A 27,224-nucleotide genomic window follows, 5' to 3' on the forward strand; every position below is an offset into this window, starting at 1 on the left:
GGCGCCGCTCGCTCCCCCGCGCTGCGAGTGGGGAGGCGGGCGAAGGCCCCGGGGCGCCCGCGGGCCGAGCTGTGGAGCCCTCCCCGAAGGCCTGGCGAGGGGCTGGACTACAACTCCCACCGTGCCCGCGGACCCTCCCGCCGGAAGAGCCGCCTCCCCCGACTTCCTGAGGGCCGCGCTGGCTACCGGGCCCGGTACGCGGGGGCGGGTGGCTTCCCCCGGGGTGGGAAGGGGGCGCGGGGCGGTTTCATGGCCGTGCTGGGCTAGTGGTTGTGGCGGAGCCGGTGCGCGTCCTGCCGCTGCCCGCCCGGCTCGGCTCGGCTCGGCTCGGCTCCCCACCCTGCCCGCTCCGCCCCGCTCCGCTGAGGACGTGGCCGCTGGGCCACCTGCGCCGGGAGCTGGGCGGGGGCTCGCTGAGGGGAGAGACCCGCGTCCTCATCGCCCGCCTCGGCGCTTCAGCAGGGGAGCCGGGCCCCGCCGAGCCGGGCAGTGCAGCGGGGCGGAGCCGGCCTCAGGTGAGCCGAGCCCGGCGGCGGGAGCGCGGCCTGGGCGCCGGGCCGGGCCGAGCCGCTCGGGCCTGGGCCCCCCCGCTGGAGCCGGGTAGCCGCGGCGGGGCGGGGGGGCTGTCAGGCTGTGGGCCCCGCAACCGGCGGGACCGTGCTCGGACGGGCTCGGGGCGTGGAGGAGCCGCTCCCGAGCGGGGGCTGGCGGGTGGCCGGGGGCCCGCTTGCGGTGTCTGCCGAGGGCCCCGTGTGGGTCTGTGCCTCTTTCCTTGGCATGAAAAAGTGTGGTGTTTGGGTTTGGTTTTCTTTAAAAAAAAAAAAAATCGTTCGTTTGTTTCACACTTTGGAAACCCCAGGAATGTTAATTCTGGGATTTCCTGCCGGCTTTGGAGGGCGGCAGGGTGGTATTAAAGAAGTTTATTTTGAACTTCAGGTTTCTTATTTTGACCTTAAGTGAAGGGATAAGGGAGAACGTGCAAAGCTTAACAAAAGCTTGTTCAAAATACCCGTTAACTGAAGGCAGTCTAACGCCCTAAAAGCCCTCCTCTTCCTTTCTTAAAGTCTTGTGCTTCACTGCCTTGAGTTCTGTGGGTTTTTTGTGCCTCCTAGTTTTTTTGCTCCCCCTCCACTACAAATTTAATGTGGTATTCTCAGAAGACTAATTTCAAAGGATAAACTCTTAGTTTAGCCTAAGGAGAATACCAGTTTTGAATGTGAAAAGGACAGGATGAAGAAAGAAAAAAAGGGAAAACAAAGTCTTTCATAGTCATCTCTACACTCTAAATCAGTGAGAAGTGTCATTCTGTGCCAGGTCTTCTTCTAAAAAACTAGCTGAGATCGAAAAGTTCTGAGGAATAGATGATTTCTGTAGTAAGTGCTATAAAAAAATAGGTGACTTTAAGGTCACAACAAGGTCTTAGCTTTAAAAAGACTCGGTATCTTGGACAAATAAGATCTGTATTTGCTGACATGAAGCAAGTAGTAAATCTTGTGCTTTGGGCTGCAAACTGATTACCCGAGGAAGGAACTTTTCCCCACAGCGTTGCACAACTGGCAGTGTTTTGCTTTCCTCAGGAGAGCTCTGTTACCTGCTGTTGCCTCGTGGGAGGGGACCTGGGGGCACGGAAGAAGAATGAACTCTTGTGTTTGACCAACAGGTCCCGCGGTTGACAGGCCTGTAAGGACCGTGGTGCTGGGAAATTGGAGTGCCTTGGGTTCCTTTCTCTTCTTCATGCTGCTTGTGCAGGGGCAGCCCTAAGCAATTTTACTGCTGCCTTAAAGTGAGTAGCACCATGTGATACTTGGGTGGGTGCTGAGTTTTCATTCATTGACATTGAGAAATGGTCTGGGACCTTAAGTAGAGGTAGTATCCGGATGACTTGTGAAGTTACCTCTTCCAGGGCTAGCCTTGCCTTCCTGCAGCTCCAGCTGTAGGTGCTTTTTTTGCCTCTGTGTGAACCCAGTCAGTCTAGAAGCATGTCCCTACAAGAAGGTGCTGGCACACCTGGGTGGTCTGTGCTAGCTGGAGCAATGGGAGTGTGACTCAAATGCACCTGGGCTACATAGACACAGATGTTCTTGGATCTTGTATAGACTTGCTGCGTTTGTCCTGGATGAGAATGGAGGCATTCAAGTGTGGTGTAGGATAAACGTGACTCCAGTGTCAAAGGCGTAATAGCTGGATCCATATTACTCAGGGGATTTTGATGCCATACTCTGTTTTGGAGGTCAAATGTGGCCTCGGTTTCCATGATGGTTAATGTATCCAGTAGTAGCTGGTGTCAGTCAGGCATGCATCATCGTTGAGAGAATGGGAAAGGCAGGCTTCTTACAGTGAAGGTTGTCTTGGTGAAATCTTTAAGAGTTAGTAGAAGGAAGAGCAGAAAGCCTCTGTGAAATACAGGTTTTTCAGCAGCAGAAATTCAGGTGAGAGAGAATCTGGGCAATGACTTCTCATTTCTCCGAGTGAGGTTATGAAGCTGAACTTGAAAAGTCTTCTGTCAGATTTGCAAATCGTTACTAAAGGTACCTGTGGATACAAAAGAACACACAGGCATTATGTTTCATCTTATTTCATCTCTGATTCTTTGGGGGAACAGGGTTGGTGCATTATTTTACCTCTCCTCAGCATTCCGAATGTGTGTGATTTTTTGAATGTTTTCTGAAAATGGCAGTTCCCACCAACTGATTTGTCTAGCTGTCATAAGCCAGCTAGCATGAACAGAATCAAGTTCTGCCTTCAGCAGCGACATCAGTATACAGCGTATCTTCCTTTGCACTGCTCTCTGTTGCACAGATGCAGGTGTTTGTGTGGCTGCTTTGTGAGCCATGACAGGGAAATCTGCCTGAAAAGATCTCTGCCAAGGAAACAACAGGGAGGCGTGGAGAGAGATTCACCACCTCGCTGCCCAGTGGGGTCGTTTCTCAGACTTGGTGTGCAGAAACGGCCCCTCAGTCACGCCAGCACAGCCGAGGGAGTGGTGTGGCATGAGCCGGCACTAAGAAACTGAGTGTCTTTCATAGCCTTTCCTCAGTACTGATAATATTTGATATCTGGAGGTTTAGGCAGGTGTCCCTCATGCCCTACAGGTAGGAACAGGAAAGTATGGCTTGCCACATGCTGTACTAATGAGTTAGTGACAGATGGAGCTATAATGTAGGGCTTGAGAATGAATAGGCAGGGAGTCTAGCTGTTGGATTTCAGCACTCTCCTCACAGTTACATTCCTTTTTCTGGCTGTGCAAGTCCGCTCTTGAGTATATTCTTTCAACAACATCTTAGAGGCAATTAGATCCAAAACCCTTCCCCGCCAGTAACCAAATGCTGCTCTCTTGACTTATTCACCAGTCTCTAGCCAGCCAGGTAGCAGTGGAAAGTTAATTATGGCCACTCTATAGTGCAGAATGGTCTTTAACATGGGAACGCTGGGAGTGGCAGATCCTGGGGAAACTCCTTTGGTGGCGGGCACTGAAGAGGTATCTGCTAGGAGGGGAACAAAAAAGTAACCACGGGGTACTGGGCGAATGGGAGAAAAAAACATTTCTGGGCATAGAAGGTATCAAGGAATGTACAGGTGATTAAATGGGTAGTGATGTGAAACAAATTGGGAAGGAATGGCATAGAGTTGTTCCTGCTGAATTCCAGCTGTTTGGAGAACACATCTATATTTTATACATATGTTTTAATTAAAATATATTTTCTTTTTTTCCTCCCTTCCCACTTTCTTCTGTTTAAGTGAGAAGAAAAATGACCTAAGCACCATCCAGCCTTTGTGGCCAAGGGTGGGAGCAGGGGTGGGGCTGCCGGGAGGATGGCTTTGCCTGGAAGCTTATGGAGGCAGCCTGCAAGCAGAGGCCTTGTGTCCCATTGCACCCACCATCATATTGTTGTCTTCCTGCTGACCTTCTTCAGGTAGGTTGAGTGTATCTCTGCCCAGAGAAGTGTTCATCTCACTGAATTTGGGGAGGTGAGGCCATGCCCAAAGAAGGGGAATGAAGGTAGGGAAATAGTCTTAACCTTTGGCTGTAAGCCTTGAAAACAAACTTAAAAGCTGGTAGTACCAACTGGTCTGGGAGTCAGGCAGTAGTGGAGCTAAGTGTGCTATGCCCTGGGGAATCCAACCACAGACAGGGCTCCCACCAAAGGTGAGGCTGACTGTGCCAAGCTGGCAGCAGTTTGTTACAGAAGGGGGAACGTGGGTGGGCGTGGGGAGGAACTAGCTGAAACGAGGAAGGAAGCAAACCCTGGTGCTCACAACTCTAATGCCTGTTCTGACTGATGGAGCATGCTGTCATTGCTTCTGGGGTCCTCTTCTCTCCTGAAAGTGCTGTCTGCAGAGAGTGGACAGGCCTCCAGAACAGAGGTCACTGCTTCAGATCTGAAGGTCTACTAGATTTGTTTGTTGAAAGCTTGTCTGTTGCACCAGCTGACAACAGCTGGAATACCATACTGCCTCTCCTTACAAACTTTGCCTTGCTGATATCCTTTGATCTTCACAGCAATACTGCCACTGATACCTAAGCTGTCTCTGGAAGACCACTTGTAATGGTGGTTAGCCAGATGAGCACATCTTCTCTTTTCTCTTTATTGTTTTATTTTTCCTGAGGTACCTAATTGTGTTGCACAGTCACCTCTTCTTTTGAAAATAAGAGGAAGTCCTTTCCAGTCAAGACCCTGTTTCACAACTCCCCACTAAAATCAGTGTGTCTGCCCGTAATCTGGGGCTTCGCACTGCTGACTACTATCTCCAAAACTGCCAGTCCTCTGCTGTGCTGCCTGCTTAGACAGCATGTATCTGTATTTTGAGTCTCACTCTTTCCCACTTGACCTCCAGAGAAGGTTTGCCAACCTGTCCTTTTGTGTTTTCTGGCAGTTATTCCCTGCTCCATGCTTCCAGAAAGACATTCAGTAATGTCAAAGTCAGCATTTCCAGCCAATGGACTCCCTCCTGCCTAAACAGCACAGCCCCTGAGCTCCGGCCATATGAGGTAAGGACACAAGGGATAGGCAAGGGCAAAGAAGGATGGGTAACTTCCAGTATGCTGAGCTTGTGGTGCTGAAGAGGCCCCTTGAAGTGTCCATCAGAATGAGAGTGGGAACTTCAGGTGTCTGAGTTGTAATTTTTCTGGATGATCAGGGAATGGTGAAATCTTTCCTAGTCGTCCCCAGAGAGAAACTTCTCAAGAAGTTACAATCTTCCAATGGAAATGGGAACCCCAGGAGAGTCTATGTAGTAGCCAGCAACATGGAGATGGGGGAAAGAGGGACCCTACCTGTGATGTGTCAGAGGTGATAAACAAGAGCAATTAATGGAGTTACAGGGATATCTGTAAAACCCTGGCTGTGGCTTTCTGTGGTGGCGACACCCTGTTAAAAGGATAGCCAAAGTAGGAGAGAAGAAAGCTATCTGAAAGTGTTAACTGCTTATTCTAAATTGATACTGAAGAATGACGTTTTTCTTGCATCTAAAAGGTCTGTTCTTCAAAAATGCTGAACATCCAGTACACATTGTCTAAAATCCTAGCTTCGGTGAAAGCAGTGGAAGTTTTGTCAGCATTTGCTTGCAGGAAAGGAAGTTGTATACTGCTTGCACCTCACAAATGGGAATACAGGAGCTACCTCTTGTCTCCTACCCATAGTTCTTTCAGGGGCATGCTTGTTTTTAGCAGTGGCTTGTCCCGGTGCTTTTGAGAAGTAGAAGAAATCTTACATTAACAGCTTAGTCACAGGTCATGAGATCTATTAGAGCGGGGAGTTCAAAGTCAGTTGCTTGGGTGTTACCTGCGTTAGAAATCATTGGTTATTTGAACGTTTGACTGAGGGATGATAAATGCTGACTTTTTGTGATAAGTGCAAACAGTAAATTGGGCCTGTAATGTGTTCAGGATTTTATAATATGGCAAAAAGGAGTGAGCATCTCAGGGATGCTAAAATGAACTACGAGGTGTTTATATTTAGTTCCTTAACTGACATTCAAACTACTAGTTTATTTTGGAAGCTGTTTTGATTTTTTTTTTTTTAATATATAGAGGATTAAGTGTTTGCTGGATGTTGAGGTGTATGTGTCTGATCAAGAAAAATGGTCAAAACGGTCCTTTTGGTATCAGTTTAGGTTACATGAGTTAACAGTAAAGTGTGTTTTGAGAAATTGATAGAACAGATCAAGGATGTGAATAGAGAAGTCACTTATGTGCTCTCAGTTTTGAACTTTGGTATATCTTTTAACTACAGCTGTTCTTTATACTTAAAAATATTTTTTAAAGTATAACAAAATGTTTTGCAATTGTTTTGTGAGTAGGCCCTATTAAGATTTTATTAGAAGGGCACCTTGGATCTGTACTTTTCAGCCTTTAAGGGTTTGCGAGTTCTGTGGAGGTTGTTCAATGAATTAAAGCCTAATGACAGATTTGATTCTCTTATCTTTCAAAGACCCTTAATAGCTTGTGAACATCCAGGGATCTCTGGTTAAAAGTTGAAAGATACTGGTGTAAGTAGGTATTGGTGGCCTCAAGTGGCAAAAAGTATTTTTCAAGAGATTTATTAGTTTTCTTGGACACATGAGACTTAAGCAGAAGCTGTGTTGACAGGCCTTACCAGTGTTACATCTTTTCAACTAAGTGGATGTGTAGTTAGTGTTGTCTGTATGGGATGTTCTTCTGGAGAGGTAGAATCAAACTACAACTATAAACTATATTTGAGTTAGGTGCATCCGCAGGTCAGGTTTGGATTGGGTTTATTTGTGAGTTTTTTTCTAATGGGGATGTGGTGGGGAGGGAAGAAAACTTTTTCCTGATTAACTTTATTTGTTCTTCAAGTCATTCGCAAAGCTTGCTGCTTTCAGCTGTTGTCACTAATCTTAGTTTGGGGACAATTGAGTATTTTTCCTTTCTTTTGATCATATTGAAAGTAAAACGAAGCTCAGGGTAAGCACAAAAAATAACATTAGTGTCTTGAGTTCATTGTAAATAGTTTCCAACCAGTCTGTTTCTTCCCCTTGTTTCTTTTCTGTTCTTTCTTTTCTGTTTGTGATCTGTCATTTCTTATTATGGTTGCTGCCACAAATACTTTAAGGGAATTATTCATTTAGTGAAGACAGCAAGATAAGTACAGAAGAGAGACTGCACATAAAACAGAATATGCCTTTATTGTATTATTCATTAAGATGCTCGTCAGTGTTTCTGTGTAAGAAGCTGTCTAACAGTTGCATGCTTGTTAGAAGTAGGGTTTGTTTTGACAGTCATTTGTCTTAATCCTGATGGAATGAGCGTTTCTCACTTCTGGTTTGCTAGCTTGCCCTTTAGAAGTGAAGTGGCAGTGGACATTTTCTGCAGTAGATAATGTCAGAATTGTTCTTGATTTGATAGTTAAAGTATTGGAGGAATGGGAGGTTGTTGGGACCAGATGCTGTTCTGTTTTGGAGTTGGAGTTTCTATTGAAAAAAGAGTAGAATGAGCTGTGCCTCTCCCTGTTTACCTGTTCAAATTTTCTCTCTGTAGCTCTGGAATAGCAGTCATTTATTTCCAAATGCAGAAGAAGCAACTCTCTTCTTGGGAACATTGGACACTATCTTTTTGTTTTCCTATGCTATGGTGAGTAAAATTAACCCAAAGCTGCTAAGCTTTGTTTGATCTTACTGGGGTGATCACACCCGCATTTGGAGGGGATGAACAGGATCATCTTCTGGACTTGCCTAGCACTAATGCTGTTAAAAAGCTTTGTTCAGGAGCAGATTTTTTTTTTCTTCAATTTCTGTTAGTTCTGCCCATGCCTGTTACCCATGTGAAGATGCTTGTTAATAAATGTAAGAGAGATACTATCACTTAAGAATTTCTTACACCCCTATCACCAGTGGGTGGAAGGGCTATTTCCATCTCTGCAAGAGTTCTCAGCTGAATTTGTTAAAAATAAAAAATTTAGTGAACAACTATGAGCAGGGTTTCTTTGGTGCCAGAAGAAGTGGTTAGAATCAAACTGTGAGTTGCTATAACAACAAAGTTTGGATCAGCTTGACCCTTCTGTGTCACTTTAATTCTTGCAGATAACAGATGCAAATCTTGTGGCTTTATTTAATGCTCTGTTTTGTTCTTAGGGTCTCTTTGTCAGTGGCATAGTTGGGGATCGCCTGAATTTACGCTGGGTTTTGTCTTTTGGCATGTGTTCCTCTGCTCTGGTGGTAAGTCAGAACATACTAGTGTGATTTAGAAGTCTCTCTTAGGGTTTCTGGATAGGGTTTTACTTTAGGGTAGAAGATGCTCCGTTTCTTTGTGAATCTACTCATGAGCTGTGGCTGTATGACAGTGGTCTCAAAGTCTGCGTGTAAAACTTTGTCCTGGATGCACTTCCTGCATTGTCTAAAGCATAGAGCTACACTAGATGACTCACCTCTTCCTGAAATATCTATTTATGGATACTGTGTCAGAAGGAAATTCCTAAGTTTGAGACACTGTCTAGAGACTTGATGAACAGCTTTTGTACAAGATTGGTGTATTTGGACTCTTTGGGACTGTTTTGTATTATAACTGTTCTCCCAGCCTACGTATGTTGTCATCAAGGCTTTTGCTTCCAGAAGTGCAATCTTTGCTCTCGTCTTTAAAGGACATGCTAATAATCTTAAGCATTCATTTGCTTATTTTGTAATTGCTGGGAGGGCTTGTGTCAAAAAAGAATGTCTGCTTAAAACAAAAGGGTTTTTCAGGTTCAAGCCACTGCAGATGAGTGTGAATCAGTTTTATCTCATTGTGGTTTTCTGCTTATTAAAGTAGTGGTAAAATGTGTGGAGTGCTTTTGATTTACCCAGAGGCTACAAACCCCTCTATGGCCTATTGCGTTCTGCAAACACATGTCCACAAACATGCATCAAGCACAGGGTGCCACAAAGTGTGTTTATTTTGACTAGTTTGAGCTAGGACTCTTAGTAATTTGAGACCTGGCTGTAGTATTTATGTTAAATTTTGCTAAGAGAAATGACTAGTGAGGGTTTCGTGTTTGCATAAAGCCTTGTGGATTTGGATGCCAGTACAATAACACATCAAGATGCTACTGTATTTTTAGTGTTGTTACTGAAAGTATTTGTCTCTTTCTTCTCCTCTCCTGTTATAACTGTGCTGTTTACGAAGATAAAAGTCTTTTCGAGGGGAAGTGCCATGACAGCCCATTTGTCTCTGGGGTTGTTCGGGCTCTGGAGTCAGTGCTGAGCTGGCTCAGCAGAGGGTGCTGTTAGCTCTGAGCTGTTCCTTAAACAATGCCAGGCTTGCCTCTGGCCTGGCCCCTGTGGGGGACCTTCTTCCTGAAATGATATTTCTTTTTTAAGACCTCACTCCTGCCTGGCTTTCAGCTGTAGCCTCAGGGTTTCTCCTCTGTTGTTTGTTTAGTTGTTTTTTTTTTTCCCCTCCTCTCTAGGTATTCTTCTTTGGCACACTCACAGAGTGGTTGCATTTCTACAACAAGTGGTTCTACTGCTGTCTCTGGGTTGTGAATGGCTTGCTGCAGTCTACCGGTTGGCCCTGTGTGGTTGCTGTCATGGGCAATTGGTTTGGAAAAGCTGGGTAAGCTGAGTTTTCTTCAGTGACTCACTTATCTGACATGCTGAGTTGCAGATTGAGCTGAAAGTCTCAAACCAAAAAGGCCAACTGTTAGGTCAGAATTAAAGTTACAAGGGATGAAATATACCTTACTTGTTACTATGATCTCTCTTAATATTTTTTTTTTTTCCCTCCTGGAGCCACAGAACAGTTTGATGTGAACACAGCTGCGTGTGTTAAAGACACAGGTTCAGACTTCAAAAGTCCTGTAGCGCAAAGTGGCTGAATTTGAATTTTTATGCCACTGGAAAACCTGTTTCTGACTACTTACCACTGAAGAGACTGACTAGAAACTGACTCATTGTAGGTTCAACTCTGTCACTTTGGGGTATTGCAGATGAGCTCTAGCCATAGCTTTTAACCCTCTTGTTGCCAGCTCACCTCTGCTGTAACACAGGTGTTTCAAGATAGAACATTCCTCAATTATCTGTTTAGTACCCCCAAGTTACTCTGTGTTTTAGGTGACCTTTGAGTCTCTTTGAAGTGGACGGGGAGAATGCTGTAGTTTTATTCATAAGTTAAAGTTCACTCAAATGTTCTATCTTTGTCTTGCTCCTAATGTCACCTCTCCCCACATTGCGTTTTTCGAATTTTCTTCCCCTTCTGCAGGAGAGGTTTTGTGTTTGGACTCTGGAGTGCCTGTGCATCTGTGGGAAATATCCTTGGGGCGTTCCTTGCCTCCTGTGTTCTCAAATATGGCTATGAGGTAGGTATTGTTGTCTGGCTTGTAGCTAGGACTGCATGTCTGATTGGGTTATGAGAGACTAGTTTCTTATCCTGTCTCTGAGAGATAACAGGCTCAGAGTGTCCGGTTTCACCTTCCTGAATTCTGTGGTAGTAAGCAGTAGGCAGAAGAGAAAGGGTGGGTATTCCTTTCCTGACCCTTCCAAGTTGGGGGAAATGAGCCTGAGGCTTTTGTGTAAATGGGACTGATGTTATTGAAGAGCCCTGGTGTCATAGTATACCCTCTTCTGATTTGGGTGGCTTAAAGTGCTCTTCAGAGTCATCCATCACTTAACTGAAGTCACTGCTGCTGCTGAAGAGTGGTAAGGCTCTGACAGGCGTGGAGGCATAGCTTCTGTAACTGGGAAGAGGCCAGGCACGTGCTGCGTTGTTGTAATGCAACAGGCAGGCAATTGAATACAGGGAATGTAAGTGAACCAGCACATCTTGCAGCGCGTGACCTATGAGGACAGGCTAACAGAGCTGGCCTTGTCACTCTGGAGATGAGGACGCTTAGGGTACCAAATAGCAGCCTTCCAAAGCCAGTGAGAAGATTGCTGAGAAGTCAGAGCCAGACTCTTTCCTGGGTTACACAGTGAGAGAGCTAAAAAGTGGTCGGTGTAAAGTGAAGCAGGAATGGTTCCAACTGAATGTTTGGAAAAATATTTCACTGTGAAGTTAGTTAAGCACTGGGAGCAGGAGGCAAAGCCTGAAGGATCTGTCTTTGGAAAATTTCAAGACCTGATTGAACAAAGCCCTGAGCAACCTGGTCTGAATTTAGCGTTTGACCCTTCTTTGAGCAGTACCTTCCAATATAGCTGGATCTGTGGTTGTGTTGGGTGAGCTCCTTCCTCACTGAAGTTGCCTCAGTACACTAAAACAGCTGTTTCAATGTGGTCTTTCAGGCTAGATAGAACCAAGTCTGTTCAGGAGATGCAGAGATCACTTGTTTCCAAGTTTTATGGTTGTAGTCTGAGTGGTTGTAGCTGTGTTTACTTGCTGACTAGGTTGGAATGTAAAGAAACCCTCGTTAGTCAGGGAAGTCTATGTGACTGAAAGTGTTTTTAAAAAATAATCTTTTATTTATCTTCAGTATGCTTTCTTGGTGACTGCCTCAGTACAGTTTGCTGGAGGAGTCATTGTCTTCTTTGGGCTCCTGACATCACCAAAGGAAGTGGGTAAGTAGAAGAGGGCTGTAGCATTTCAGTCCCTTTGTGGAAAGCATATCTGCAGCTTTCCATGTAGTACTAAAAGTACTGCTCATTCTGACAGCACTTATCCTCAGGGCTCTTACAAAATGGTGTTGCACTTTAGTGTATTTAATGGAGCAAATCCTTTACTTGCCAAGATCACACTAAATGCCACCATGCATCGTGTGTATAGGATCTGGATATTTTTAAAAGCAAAATTAAACAGCCTGGCTCTAACGTTACATTAGGATGTGCCTAATTACCAGTTTTTCTTCACCTAAAAATCAATATTTTTTTTAAGAAACAGTAGGCAAACTGATAACTGGCTATTGTAGGAGAAAACTATGGCAAGCCTTAACTGTGCAGTGGGAAGGGAGAGTACTTTTCATCTTCAGGTCTCCTGCAGCCGGTTAAATAGCTCTTGGGTTGGATATGGTCCTTCTCTGAGAAGATGTTAGGCAAGCCAAAGTGTAACAGGAAAACAGAAGAACTTTGGGGCTTTGACAGGGCCACGGAGGAGGTTTCCCAGGTGCCTACAAAGGCTATAAAGTTGGTAGCACTAAAGCTACCATAAAGAGTGCTCGTAAGAGCACTCAGCAGCCCAGAAAGTGCAGTGCAGTTCCTCAGGTTTCTGTTCCAGCAGAGGCATTAACAGGCAGCAACTGTCCGAGTAGTTGCTGGTTCACTCAGCTCCACGCTCAAAGGAAGTGGTACCCCAGGAGCCAGGCCCAAGGACCCCAACCACTAAATAAGGGGGGAAATGCACTAATTTGTTGTGTCTTCCAACTAATGGCCAGACACTCAGAACAGACAAAGCCGACGCCAGGATCAGACAGAATACTTTCAAGAGCGCTAGAAGACAAAGGGTAGAAACTGGCGACACTGCAGAACACCATCTAGAAGAGTTTCTAAGCCAAAGGAGGATGGAGGTATGGGAGAGCAAGGGACCTGCTAGAAGGGAGAATTGCTTAAAAGAAGCGAGCATAGCTTTAGAGTGGGGAGAGGGTGAACAGGCTGTGGTCTGTTTCTCCTGTTGCATGTCCCTTGTAAAATTTAGGCCTCCCTGAGCTTGGAGCAGATGAAGATGGCAGTGTGGAAGAAGATGCCAACAGACCTTTAATGGGCAATGATGATGCAGATGATGATGACCGGAATTACTCTATTCAAGCAACTGACACTGACGACCAGCCAAAGGCCATTGGCTTTTTCCAGGCTTGTTGCCTTCCGGGTGTAGTACTGGTGAGGACACAGATTCCTGAGTGAGATCTGACTTATGCTGTTAAACATAAAGCTGACTCTTTGTGTTGTCAGCATTTGTTGACAGCATTGTTAATGTGTTGACCATGTGTTGTAGTTATCAACGTCTGACTTCTTATGCTGTTAAAACTTTGGGGTTGGGACTGTTATCCTTGTGCACATGGATCATAATACTGCCTGGGTATGTGGCTGCATCTTGCTCTTCCCATCAGACTCCTGCTTCATTTAGTGAATGTAATGAGCCAACTAAGGGCAGCAGAGATCCTGCCCTTTTTGCTGCTGAATGAGCAAAGGTGGCTGTAGGGTGCTTTCTTGGTAAGGTAGCTACGCTGCCCTGAAGAATGGGGTTCTTGCTGCTAGCTGAACATCGGACAGAACTCTGTGGCATTGATATTGGGTTTGGGTGTTTTTTAGTTGCCTTAAAGCAGAAAGCGGGCCTGAAAAGCCTTAATTAGCATGATGTAACATGTGGCAAAGTAGGTGTGTTTTTAATAAACAACTGGAAACAAGGCTTGGTGGTGCAGTTTCCCCATATCCTCATCCTGTCCCTTGTATGAGAACTTGTATTTCTGCATCAGCAGTATTGCCCAATTCGTGGATTTGGTTCAGCTGAAAAAGTAACGTGCCATGAAAAAACAACGTTAACTTTCTGTATCAGTGGGCTGTGTGCCCCCTGAATACTAGAACCAGTACAAGAAAGGGAGCGGGGTGGCTGGCTCAGTAATACAGTGTGAACTGTCTGGATTTGATCATGAAGCAGAGCTGTTGAGTGAGCAGTATTGTCAGACACCCGTAATGAGTAAAGCAGTTGGTGGTTGTGGTTAAGGCAACACAAAATCTAGAAGGTACAGGTGGATTGTCAGTGTTCAGAGTGCTGGATAACTGCAGTTCTGTTGTGAAGACCTTGGTTGAGGGGTGGCAAAAGAAAGCATACCTATCCTGAGTTCTTTCCTAATATGGCTAAATGCCATATAAACTATGGCTCGGTTTTGGTGTTGCTAAGAACGGGCTGATGGACAAAGAACCTTTAGGCAAAATTTCTTCCTGGAAGCTGCCTCAGTTGATGTGTGACTTCTTCATTGGCCAGAACATAAGGAGGTACTATACTACTGATGTTGCTGTTTCTTCACTTGGGATTTTGAGGACATGTTCTGAGTACTAACCCAGCAACATGAACACCTGTGTGTTTTAATCTGATGTCAGATCAGTGCCCAGCCGATGTCAGATCAGTGACAGACCAAATACTGAGAGAACCTCCAAAGCCTTGTCAAGATTCTACAAAGACTTTATTTGACATATTTTTTCTGTAGCTCCTCTCTTCTCCTGCTGAGTGATATGGTAGAAGAGTTTTAGTACAGACAGATTTCCCCTGAGCCTCTAGAAATTCAATGTTTAATCACTCAGACAATCTGGTAGACAACTTCTAAGCATGTTGTAATAAATATCACTTCGTACAGTGCACTTTTCACACCCAGAGGCAGGAGAACTCTACCAAACATTCCTGTGTCTTACACGTATGTTGGAGACTAGTTTGTGTCTTCTAAGAGTGAAAAAGCATTAATAATACAGCTAAAAAGGATGTATATTAAAATCATATAAACTCATAAGAGATGATTTTGTTGAGTTTAATATATAAAAATATCTGCTTTTTGAAATTCAAAGACAAGTGTATGCATACACATATACATCCAGCCTCAAAAGCTATGATTCTAACTGGTTGTTTTTTCTGCCTTCATCCTTGTTTGCCTCTTCAAATACGGGTTCCTTGAACTGCCCTGTCAGTGTTTATCAGGAGGCCTTACTGAAATAGTCTGCCTTGTCCCTCTGCATGCTGAGCCAGCAATCCCAGAGAAGAAATTTTCACTACACGTATGAAAGCTCTAAAGAAGGAGATCTCCTGCTAGCTAAGGAGAACTTGAGCCCAGCAGCCAGAAGCAGGAGGTTGTCTCAGCTGTTGGGTTTGGAAGCATGTGCTTAGCTTTGGCCAAACCTTTCATCTTGTGTCCTGGAATACCTGCCTGGGGATTATGAACGAAGGTTTCTCTTCTGGTGCTGTAAGCAGATGAGCCTTCTGAGCAGCAAAAGAAAGCTCAGAGGAACTACTTCACATAACTTTTCTCAGCATGATGCACAGATGACTAAATCTCAAGCTTGTTTCATGTCACATGGTTGGCTCCCTTCTTTTCAGAAAGTGAATTAAATTTCCTTCATTTTTCGAAGCCTGGTGTCATTTCCTCTCAAGATTACACTGAAAATGTTTTAACCCATTGCATTCAGTGAAATTTGTACTCCTGGGTTCCCTTTGATGTTCAGCAGTAAGCTTTCATAATGCTGCCTTCTTATGTGAAATGCAGAAGCGCTTTCCCCTGAAAGCTTTAGCTGGATACAGAGCTTTGTGGGAAGAAGCAGGAATGCTGTTTGCATTTCTCAAGTGCTAACTGCTTACTGGCCCTCTCTTTGTTCCAGTACTCTTTGGCCTATGCCTGCTTGAAACTGGTGAATTACTCATTCTTCTTCTGGCTGCCCTTCTACCTCAGCAACAACTTTGGATGGAAAGAAGCAGAAGCTGACCAGCTCTCGATCTGGTATGATGTGGGAGGAATCATAGGTGAGTGCGCAAGTGAATGACATCTTCCTGCGCTTGCCCTGCTAGTGTTTGAAAATGAAAGACAGCTCAGAGTAGTCACCTTCAGTGGGATCTAGCTGTTTACTGAATATATGAAAAGTCTAGTTATGTGGCTGCTTGGCTGTTTGGGTTGGTTTTTTGTAAAACACAGATTACGTGAGCCCCCTAAAGAGTTTACATATAATTTAAAAGCCACTATCTATTCTTGGACATTAGCCCCAGCGGGCATTTTTCTTTACTCGCTAGGACTTCTTGAAAAGTGCCGTGTACAAAATGGTGTCCCTGCTGTTTGCTGCTTCCTTTCTGATAAGTACCCTTGAGGGAGAGTTTAGATCGGGGCTTACTGGGTTCTGTACTGTCACTTCTGTCCTGTTTTTTTAAGACCAGACTCAGCGCAGATCTCAGCAGAGCAGGCACAACTGTGTTATGTTCAGAAATAAAATGTAATTGCACTTGTTTCTGCTGGCTGCAAAGTCTGACCCTGTTCCTCCAGAATAAAGAACATATTGTATATGTATTTAGACTTCCACTCTCCTGTGCTCAGTTTCTTGCTTTATTGCCTTGTCCGGTTAGCTTTCCTAGAATAGACATCCTTGTTTTGGTCTGTTCGGAGTCAGTTTTTTTGCCTCTGTGGCCTTTTCTGTGTTAGGTTTTCTCAACACTCTGTTTTTTACCAGCAGAGCAGTTCCTACAGAGGTAGCAGTGATACATAAGGTTTTATCAGCTATTGGCATTTGTTGCAATTAGTTGCACCTACCCTAAGTAGGTGAGACAGCAGGGAGTGTGAGGCCCCTGTGTGCTAATGCTTTCCCTGTGAAAAAGAACTGCTTTTTCCTGTACTTTCTGTTAAAGAAACCAGCCACAATGTTAAGCTTACATCTAGAGTTGTGGTGATCCTAGAGCTGTGACGGTCCTATATGGGAAGGAAGGGAAAAGCAGGAGCATTGGCTAGTTGTGTGCCATAAAAAAAGAAGTAATAAATTCCTGGGAAAGCAGTATGAGTAGTTTTCTCTGCTCTCAGCCACTTGAGTTTACTGTTGTCTCTGTGTCAGGTGCAGGAAGGGCAGGAGACTTAGTTTTCAGGATTTTAGTGAGAATGCATATTGATGAGAAGGCAAGAGGTCACTGCACTCAGTGAAATGAGTTTTCTTCAAGGTGTTAGCATCTTGAGCCTGATGATGATCTATTTTTTTTTGCAGGTGGGACTATTCAGGGCTTGATTTCTGATGTGCTACAGAAGAGAGCCCCAGTGTTAGCAATTAGCCTGCTCTTTGCTGTGGGCTCTCTTTTTGGATACAGCCGTGAGTATGCTTTTGCTGCACAGTGATAAAAGGTTCATTTGGTACTTTTCAGAACCAGAGCACAGCCTGTTCTAATTATGTTTTCTGGTCTTGAAATTGCTTCTGGATCAGGATGGTGCTTTTTGGTCTATTTTGCCTGATGTGTGGCACTGCACAGAAAGAGATCTGTTCTCTGGTTAATGAGGTGGAAAAGAATTAGCTGAGTGGTTGAATTTCCCTGTACTGGTGAGTTATGGCACTGATTCTTCTCCACTGTCAGTGAGATTGTTGGCATTGTCATTGTATCAACATCACAACTGGCAGAGCAGGAAATCTCAGGTGCGTCCCTACAGTAAGAGGAAAGAGAATCTGGGGACAGATCTGTGCTGGAATATATATATACACTACGAAGAGGCAGAAACTCTTAGACTTCACCACTTATGCCTCTGTAAGTGGTGAAATTGAAGACTTTCTGCCTCTTTTATAATAAATAATAGTTCTTGGTGATTGGTTATTGACAGGAGTCTGTCAGGAAAACCGAGTAGGAGACAGGCAGATCTCATTGCTGTGAAAATCGATGAAGCTCTTCTAAGGGTAACAGTTTTGTGTCTTCAGATGTGGTGTCCTGTGGTACCAGAGTGCTTTAACTCACTGGAATGTCATTTCACTTCTCTGTGTCTTCCTCCAAAATGGGGTGGTGATACAGACCGACTTTTGTAGAGCACTTTGAGATCTGTGGACAGAAATCACTGCCAGAGCTGGACACAAACAGCGAATGTGTGCCTTTCAGAAGCATGTTGTCTTACTCGGGTGGCCTCAAAGTAAGATTAATAAGGTATAATCATTAAATAGGAAAGACTGGGTTTGGTGGAGTTCGGTGGAGTTTTGTAGGCTCTTGTGCTAGCTCGTTACTTTCAAAAGTGAATTGGAAACAAATATAAAATTATTGATGACAAAGTTTGAAGTTTGTTCTAGATAGCAAAGCACCCAGAGATCCATGTGTCTTGTGCTTCTGTCCAGCCACGTACAGAAGGCTCAGACAGACGATACAAAGGTACTGCAGTGCGATATTTAAATTTGTCAGCCAGACCAAGAAACCTTTTAATGCTCATAGTGTGTTGCACATAAGAGTAATAATGTCCTGAGAATATGTGAAGAGAGGGCTGCAACTTGCCTTATGCATGGTAACTTGACTGTGTGTAGGCCCTAAGTTGAAGCAGTAAGAAATTCAGGTGATGCCTGGAAGTGAGGTATTGAGGAAAACAGTGTCTGAAAAGCACTGAGCAACTGTAGTGGAAAACCAGCTGCATGTTGACAGTATGATGCTGTTCCTGAAAAGGCAAGCAGAACCTGTAGATCTCCAGGCATGGCTTTGTAAGGAGGAGTGAGGATATGGGGTTTTGTGTTTTTTACTTTATTGTGCAGCATTGTTTAAACAGTTGCTTCATTACTACCTCCAGATCTAATCTCTGTATTTTATAAAAAGATTTTGGAAAGTTCAGAATGAGTGGAAGGGTGATTCAAGTGCTGAATACTTTATGGTGGGAGAGATTGAGTTGAGTCTGACTTCCCCGGAGAGACAAAGGGAGGATTCTCTTACTGTTCAAATGGGCTTTCAAGGAGGATAAATGCAAGCCCTATGATAGAAAGAGGCATAGCAAGGGCTGGAGCCCAGAGCCAGGCAAATCTGATACCGAAACAGCGCACAAAATTTTAATAGCAAACGTGACTTTTCTGCTGTAAAGTGCTGTCAGGAAACTTCTGGGTCTTTCGTCTCTAAATGCCTTTGCAGTAAGACTAATCTCTGTAGAAGTCTTTAGTCAAATAGAAGTTATTGTTGTTGCTATGTAACTAATTGAACAGGCAGTTCAAGCTGGATGTTTGCAGGCTTCTTTCTGGTCCTGAATAAGTGACTTTCTCAAATTCATTTGTTTTATTTAACCTCATCTGGTCTTTCTCTTGCAGGTTCTCCAAACAGCAAACCTATCAATGCTGTGATCATGGCAATTACAGGTATTTGATAAAATGCCACTGTTATGCTAGTAGACATATCTATACACTGCAGAAAAATCAGTAACGCCAGCCTCAGGTGGTGTTTGTATTTGCATGTGCTGCCATTTCTGCTGGTTTTGCAGAAAGAGTAGAAGCTGGGGCCCAATTTCTGTTACTTTTGGAATACAACTGTAGGAAAACTGACTTACAGAGGGAGGTATAGAATATAGACTGTATAGAATAATGGCTTGGAACTAAAGGGGTGTGCCTTGGCTCAGTATGATGAGGACAGATTTATTCCAAAATACCCAGCAGTGATCTGGTATCTGAGGAGGTGTGTATATGGCAAAGTCATGAGCTGCAGCTCAAATCTGAGGATGTTTGTCAGAACCCCAAATGCCCTGTGTACTGTGACAGGTCACAAGCTTTATGTGCTACCAGACATACTATGCTGTGTTATGGAATTAAGATTAGCCTGCATGAATAGAGTCTTTCTTTTCAAACGCTCCTACTTCAGAACTCTGTCCTGTCGCATTTTTTCCCCTTCCATCTCCTTCACCAATCCTTGGAGACTGAGGCAGTAGCATGGGGTTATACTACTCCAGAGTAGAAATGTGCCTAAATGTGCTTCGTGTTGAGGGTTTGTATATGCATGCTGTTCAAAAGTAGCTTTACGTATGCAGTTTGGTGTGTCCTGACTCTTCTTGCAGACTGTGCCACAGCTAATTACCTCGTTTTTGCTGTTGGATGGAAATGTGCTTGTTGGCAATTTCTGTGTGCATACTGCAGGTACACATGGTATGCCATGTGTGACTGCGTGCTTCAGCTGTGAGGGTACACTTCTACCTACAATTAGTTTGTGATCACTGTCTCTAGACCTAATCCTTTTCCTGAGCTTTGCATGGTAGCAAAATCTGTGTTTTGAAGATGTTCTGTTGAGAATCTGTCCTCATGCTGTTTTTGCACCAAGGCTGTTTTCTTGCTGCTTCCAGGATTTTTCATTGGAGGCCCTTCTAACATGATCAGTTCTGCAATTTCTGCCGATCTGGGGCGCCAGGATCTGGTGAAAGGCAGCAGTGAGGCTCTGGCAACAGTCACGGGAATTGTGGATGGAACTGGCAGTATTGGTGCTGCAGTGGGCCAGGTGAGGCTACCAAAGGAAAACAGGTTTGGGCAAGGAGGCAAAGAGTCTGTTGTGATTGGAGATGTTAGCACATTCCTCAATCCATAGTTGCATGGAGAGAGGGAGAGTGAGTTGAGGGTTTTTTAGAAATTATTTATTTAAGAAACAACCAAGGGAACATGTGTGTGTTAAGCTTCCAGTGGAAGCAATTTACCTAAGAGCTAAACTAAATATTCATGGTCCTAATGTTATGGCACTTCCATAATTTAAATGAATTTTAGAGACTTTCATATTCTGAACTCCAAAAGCAAGTCAAGGTCAGCTTCACAAAGAGTGAAAATAAAATATTTTGAGGTTTGTTTGGGATTTTTTGTTCAAAGGTAATAGCGAAACTTGTGCTTACAGAAAAGTTTACCTGTATAACTGAGTAAAATTAGAATACCTATTATGAATGTTACAGTGTTCGTAAAGTAATTTAAAATTTGCTCTTATTTGTGGTTCCCCTTTTTATCTATGGATGTCTCTTACACCTTGTAAATCCAGCACCACTTGCTTAGATAGTCCTTACAGTGTGCTGCCAGAGGTCTGAAGACTAGACTGTTGCAGAAAAGGAAGCTGACAGCGTGCCCACTGAGCACATTCTTTCTTCTCAAATACAGCGTTAACTATGTGGAAGAACACAGTGGTGCTTTGGGGAGGGGAGGATTTAGTGGAAAGATTGGAGCCAGTTCTATTCCAGGCATCCTCTAGTGCTGGTAGAATACCAAGGATGTACGCAAGGCCTACAAGTTTCTTTTCTGGAAAGGGATTTGGGTTTGTACTTGCCATTGATTGCCTGATAAATACAATCGTTCAGTCTCTATTTTGTAGGAAAGATGCTGCTTAGCTCCATTAAACATGGAAAATTACAAGTGCTTTGTGGGCATCTTAAAGTGCACTGTTACACTCAGTGTTCTTGCATTGTGTACAGTGTTTCTGTCTTCCCCCACACATACCATTCAAACTTACGTCATCATAAAAATTGGGTCTTTAGTTCTGAAAAATTCCACCTGCCTCCCATTCTAACATTGCATTTATTTCAACAGAGACAACCATGATGTCATTCTGGGGGTGTGTGAATAACAGAAAATGCACAATGAGCGTGTTAGAAATTTTAAATCCTGTTTTGTGCTAATATGCCCAGTAGTGAAGAAGGGAGGCCCTTGTACAGCATCGGAATATAAATCTGCTAATAGGGAATACATTTTCTTTTGTAGGCAGTGTAGTCCTGTTGAACTTAGGATGCAGTTCAGAACAGACTGTAGTCTCAAGTGTCTTGCCTATGATGAAGGGTTAAGTAGTTAGTGGTTGCACAGCTCTTGAAAATGCGTCCTGTCTGATTTATAAGCCATTCTAGAGCTTTTAGTTCTTCTGAGAGTACTTACATCCACTTCTGTCCCAGTGTTCTGTGCAAAAACATGGTTTTCAGCGGAGTCAATTTGTCACCCTTTGAAACTGTAGTTCAGTTCTGTCTTTATGCTGCCATGAGTTACTGTAAAGCTTCAGGGTGGTATCTCTGCTTTGCTGAGACTGTGGGTTTTATACAGAAAGGCTGCTGTCCTGAGTCATCTCTTCTGACAGGAAAAGATCAGCTGGAAGGTTTTGTGATCGGCTCTGTATGGAGTGTTAACAGCCCACAAATTCTAGAAAATGTAAGAGTAGTGCCTGAAATGCCTATCTTCCCAGTCTGAATATTTTTTTTTTTCCCTCTTTCTATTTAGTATCTAGTGTCTTTGATCCAGGAGAACCTAGGATGGATGTGGGTTTTCTATTTCTTTATTCTAATGGTAAGAAATCACGTTTTTAAAAATTCTTTGTCAAAGTTCAATTCGCAATAGAAAGTTTTTGTGAGAACCCAAAAATTGTGACTTGTGCATGAAATCTGTTTCTGCAGCAGCTGTGAACTCTGATGCCGTTCTCAAAGTGGTCTGTGGTGTGCCTTTGCCTTAGGTTGTCTAAATCAGCTGGGTTCATCTTGGATCCTTTAAAGTCACGTTGCCCAACAGGAACTGAGTTTGTGGCAGAGAAACAAAAATACTTGCCCAAAAATACCTGAATGCATTTCTCAAAGGTCATACCACCTGAGTGATGCCCAAGGCAGGACTTTTGCTGCCTCCATCTCCATGATATGTAGTTCCTAATATTTTCAGGGAGCTGAAGTTAAGTTGCTTGTTTGTTAGCCCTTGAAGATTAGTGGGAGGAGTGGTGAGGATGTTGAAACTAAAATGAAAATGCCTTGCCCTGATATACTGCTGGGGGAGAAGATAGTTCAGGCCCTGATCTCTCGGCATTGCCACAGTGGTGAATGCTGTACAGTTCACCCGTTCTTCCCTGCTGGAAGTGCCAGGAAATTATCTGTGCTGACAAGGGAAACAGCCACTAGCAGAGGTGGCCAGGAGGAAGGCCGCTGAGGAGGTGAAGAGCTCATCTTCTTTATAAAAAGATGATCGTGACAGCTGAAGTCGTATGAGCTTTCCTGCAAGCTCAGTTCTTCCATTCGCTGTGTCACTTTGTCATCGCTTCTCTTAGCCTTTATCTTTCTGGGGAGGCCCTGAACGCACGTTGGAGCGCAGGGTGGCTGCAGCTCTGGTTGCTCTGTGCTAATTGTCCTGGATGTGCTTCTTTTCACAGACCAGTTCAACAGTCCTGTTCATTTCACCATTAATAGTGAGGGAGATCAGATTGCTTCTGCATGAGCGGCGCCTGCGAATGCTGGCTGAGTGACTTCTGCTTGCCTCTGGAAGGACTGTTGTACGGACCTGACAGCTAAGCAAAACTCTGGGAGACTTGTTTCTTACGTCCTCCAGGTTTGGACTAATTCAAAACGGCTCTGCAAGACGATTGACCTGCCTTTGCGAGCTCAATAGTGAAGTACCAAATACCTGTCCTGAGACCACCCACATCACGGAGCTGCTGACTCACGCTAGACAATCTGCGGGACTGGCGGATGGTCCCGGCCCGCCAGGCTCTTCCACGTCAGCAGCCACACTAGGGTCTTCTGTTGGGTGCTCTCACTGCTATACCCTCTCTTATTTATTTGTGGACATCCTGACCAAAGGTCGACTGTTTAAAACTGATGGTGGAGAGGCTGTCTTGCAGTGAATTTTGATGCTCCGTTGTGCCGGTGAAATCGTACAGTGCATTTCATGGGTCGTCTAAATTTACGATCGCTTTTAGCTTTTAGAAAGGGCCAAAATAATTACTTGAAATTTGCGCTGTCCAGTTGTTTAAAAAATGCTGTTACTAAATCTCTGCACAGACAGACCTCTGCCATCACTAGCTATTAACTGTCACATATTCAAGTAGATTCACGTGGAGAAGTTACCTCCATATTTGTTTTTAGCATTTTTTTAATAATAATAATATTGCTAATCTCTGGGAAATGAGATTTCCGTTTTTAACTATTTAAGCAGACAAATAGTGTGCAATACTTTACTGTGATCTCAGAATAAGCCTTAATAGGTCCTTTGTGTCTAAAGGATCCTTGAATGGCTTTGGGGATCAGTAATGGGACACAAATACTTTCACTACTGCTTTCTTATTTGAACTCTGATCAATACTGACCAAACGGGTCTGTCAGGTGACCCTCTGAAGGAAGCTGGTGTCACTGATTTCATACTCATTGGGCAATTGCTCATCTCCAGCAAAGGAAGACCGGAATGGAATTAAAGGAATTTAAGGGACCTGGCTGCTCTTGGAGATGGGCTTCCAGACAAGGACTGAAGCGTACTCATGGAATGGCATCAGTGAGCAAGTGCTGCTGTCTTCCCCATGTTCCTCTGCCTGTGACTGCGTAGGGGACCTCAAGCTCCAGGGTTTTAAAGCTCAAGTTGTATCTTGAAGAGAAGGGTAGATGCAAGTCAGCGCTAAAAACACGTGACTGCACTTCATATGGTGGTATTTGAGTATTTTGCAGTACTGCGGTAAGCAGGGTGACCGACTGACACTTCTGACATTTGTTAATGTTAATGGGATCATCGCGTAACTTCGCAACAAATTGTTTTCTGCTTATGCCTTGGGATATTTCATTGTGATAGGTTTGTGTTAACCAGCAGAACTTCTGATCGCTCAGTCTAACGAGTCAGTGATGCCTGGGTTGGGGGCAGGAAAATTCTTGGAGCTGGAAATGAGAAACTTTTTAAATGGGAAAAGTTGCCTTTTTAAAATGTACAGTGATTTTTTTTTTTTTTTAAATTTATGAATGTCAATTTTTAGTCGTGTGTTGATTGTAAGGAGTAGAACATTATTAGTGCCTTACAGTTTTACTGTATTGAACGGTTGCTTGGCGATTGCTGCTTCTGCAGTGATGGCTCTGTGCACAGCTTTGCTTACTGTGAAACTCAGTTGCTCCAATTTATACTTTTTTTTTTTTGAGAGTCTTTCTTGGTGGAGGTGATTCTTGCATTTTTTTTCTAACCCTCGAAAACTTTCAGTGTTTGGGAAAATGATGCCATTAAGTTATGAGGGACCTGAAACCTGTTCTTGTCTCTTCTCATTCCTATTCCAATTTTTGCCTGTATAATTAGAGCAGGAGACTGACAATCTATCATCCTGTTCTCAGAATTATGCCCTGGGGTTAGTGTTCACATCCCAAGCTACTCATTAGCCCCTGTACAAATAGAATCAAAACTCCCTGAAATTTAGTTCCAGAATTGATGGTGGCACCGTTTGCCCCAGCCACCGTGTCTGAGAATCTGTGGTTTCAAATTCCAACCTGGTTGAGCTTTTCAGCCGGCCGTCTGGGCACTAGATAAGCTTCTGGTGAAAGGTGGGGTGGGAAAGGGACGTCGCTGGGGTTGGGGGAGGAGAGGCAGGCCCCTGTAACAAATGGTTTCCTGTAAACAGTTGTGTCCCCTCTTGAGAAGTGTCAGATGTGTTGGGAGCACCGCAAGCACAGGCTGCCCAGCAGCTCGCGTGTAAGTGCGTGGCGGTGCTTTGAGGCCACCCGCAATTAGCGGGGCGTGCCTGTGACTTCAGGATTTTTTTTGTTGTTGTCGTCTGGATTTTTTGGTTCTCTGTATTTTCTCAAGGTGCTCAGATGGAGAAAGGTTTTCAATCTGATCATGTCCAAACTGATCTCACATGAATAAACTTACTTTGACTTGATCTGGGCTAATTGTTCCGTGTGCTTTATTCCAGTCTTCTCAACGTGGTTCTGCTGAGTGTGCTTCTCTTCCTCCTCATTATAGGCCTAGCTCTAACAGCTGCTTTTCACTCAGTGGCTGTGAAGACTTGAGCCCTGACTAATGCTGAAACCAGACCCTCATCCCAACCTAAAAGGGGGCCACGTTCCCACATGCTGTGGTTTGGCACTCTTCCTGATCAGTCTCATGAGAGGCTTTGTGAGAGTCCCCTAACAGAGATGCCCTTAACAGTGTAATTAATGGTCTTAAATAAAGAAGCCAGAACATATACTTGGTTTTATTTATTTATTTATTTGTTGATTTGCATGTATAAGTCAGGTGTTCCTCCCTTGAAATTAAACGTGCCATGTGGTGGCTGGCCCTGATGTGCTATCTCTCCTGTGGCTTGTTTCTTTGAACACAAATCCACACCTACGCTTAGCTGTGTTTAAATGGACACAGTGGGCGACTTTGTAATTGTGTTTGTGTTTTATAGTTTACCGTAAATTCAGATTTGAGTGCAATACTAGATTGCTGGAGCAACCCCCATGCCTGCCTGTGCTGGTCCCTCAGTTCCAGGTAGTCTGATGGTGCTGTGATGCTGTTCCTCAAGAAAAATAACAATTCATATTTTCACCACTTTTCTGTCACTTTTTTCCTACTCACGAGGAACTTTCCAGCCTACTCTGGAAGGAGTACCTATGTGAAAACGCTGTCCCCCTCACTACCACCGTGATGTCCAGAGCCCAATGTTTGGGCAAGCGGAAGCGTAGGAATGATTTAACTTCAGAGCGCAAAGGAAGCACATTAGGAACTGGTTTCTGGGCGTTTGGTTGTAGCCCAGGATGTGACAGACTGTCTGACCAGATCGGTTATGAAAGAAAAGGCGTGCTTCAGCCCCATAATGCTTTTCCATATCAAGGAAGGTCCGTGCAATAAAGGCCGCGCAAGCAACGCTGCTGCATCCTCTTTTTCTCGGAGTTCTGGAACCCAAGGGCACGGAAGTCTGCCTGGTGGCTGCATCACAGTGCTCTGCAAAGGGACAAGAATTGGGCTTCTGCTCCGACTGCTGGGCAGTCTTTAGAGGGCACGTGAGCTTCTTGTCCTCACCAAACCCAGAAAAGCCGCTTTTCCTTCTGCAGGATAGTGGGAGGAGAAGACAGCAGCATGTTTTAAGGTTATTGTTTTCTCCCTGAGGTAAAAGGAGAAAGTATCTATTTCGAGACAGCCCCGCAGATCTCACCAGCAAAGGGATGGCTCAGACACGCTGCTCTTTGGTTACTCTCATGTAATTTTGCCCTCTGTCCAGCGGTGGCCGAAGTGCTCTGCCAAACCTATTTGCAATTTCTGCCCCCGTCTTTTCTAGGTTCTTTTCTAACTGAAAGTGCCTACAGCGATGTTTTGGGTTCTGTATTGCAGAAGTTTTCTAAGGCACAGCATGCCCACCTTCCTACATCTTTGTCAAGCCTTATCTAATCCTTTTAGTAAACAGCCTGCTGTTCTCTGAAGGCTGTAAAGACAAGCTCTTACACCACTTTGTGGGGTTGGATTGGGGAGGGGTGTGTTACGTACAGGCCCATGAAAGCATCTTGGTTCTATTAAAGCCTTTCCTAAATTGGAGTTGATTAGATGAATATTTACAGTAATGCAAAGAAGAAGAATTTAGGCAATTGCTGTGAATGTTCCCTTTGCTTCTCTTGTGCTGGTGATTATGTCTGTGTACATCTGGATCCCAGGAGCTTCTCCTGGAACGCCTCCTTTGACTACCTCTGCAAGAGTGCCCAGGTGTCCATGAAAACAAATGCAATGGGCGAATCAGAACGTACTCCTGGAGCGCAGGAGCAGATACCAAGCTTTGTGGCTCACTGGTTAGGTTTAAGATTTCTGCCAGGAGAAGAAAGATTTCTGCTGATATTACAGAAGCCCAGGTAAACTATTTGGGGACAACATATCTTGGTTTTGAATAGTTTTTAAAGCAGCAGATGGTAGCTGATGCATCTCTAGGTGAGTTGGACCTCTAGAATGAAGTCTATGTCCACTGGTGTTCTTGCTCAGTTGTGAAGGGTAGGAAATCCATACACCACCACGCCTTGTCCTTGTGAGCTGCGTAAGTACCAACATAATCCAGAGTGTACCAGGGGAATGACAGCAGATAAGGATGAGATTACTTAGATGTGCTATTTAAATCTTCTTTCCTTATAATGTGGTAAGCAAAGTATTGGGGATTTGGGATGGGTTGATTTCTCTGGGCTCCTGGATTCCAACACAAGCTCAGAGAACTCCTACGC

The 27,224-nt window shown here is 44.3% G+C and overlaps 1 protein-coding gene across 3 annotated transcripts; it reads left to right on the top strand.

Moving 5' to 3' along the window:
- The first annotated feature begins 156 nt into the window (after window positions 1-156).
- On the top strand, window positions 157-24,919 carry SLC37A3 (solute carrier family 37 member 3). 3 transcript variants are annotated; one of them, XM_074871815.1, is made up of 16 exons: window positions 157-194; window positions 1,661-1,783; window positions 3,739-3,914; window positions 4,876-4,990; window positions 7,499-7,591; window positions 8,092-8,175; window positions 9,402-9,547; window positions 10,193-10,289; window positions 11,400-11,484; window positions 12,554-12,735; window positions 15,220-15,361; window positions 16,579-16,680; window positions 18,625-18,672; window positions 19,644-19,795; window positions 21,535-21,600; window positions 22,445-24,919. In XM_074871815.1, exons 3-16 carry the CDS (start codon window positions 3,814-3,816, stop codon window positions 22,535-22,537), a joined length of 1,506 nt encoding a protein of 501 aa, XP_074727916.1. In that variant the 5' UTR covers window positions 157-194; window positions 1,661-1,783; window positions 3,739-3,813; the 3' UTR covers window positions 22,538-24,919. The 3 variants fall into 3 exon arrangements, with proteins under 3 accessions (XP_074727916.1, XP_074727917.1, XP_074727915.1); XM_074871814.1 differs by lacking the exon at window positions 157-194 and adding an exon at window positions 409-515; XM_074871816.1 differs by lacking the exon at window positions 1,661-1,783 and having other exon boundaries at window positions 177-194.
- The last annotated feature ends 2,305 nt before the right edge of the window (window positions 24,920-27,224 follow it).

Source organism: Strix uralensis, chromosome 5, assembly GCF_047716275.1.
Source record: "Strix uralensis isolate ZFMK-TIS-50842 chromosome 5, bStrUra1, whole genome shotgun sequence".
Classification (NCBI taxonomy): Eukaryota; Metazoa; Chordata; class Aves; order Strigiformes; family Strigidae; genus Strix; species Strix uralensis.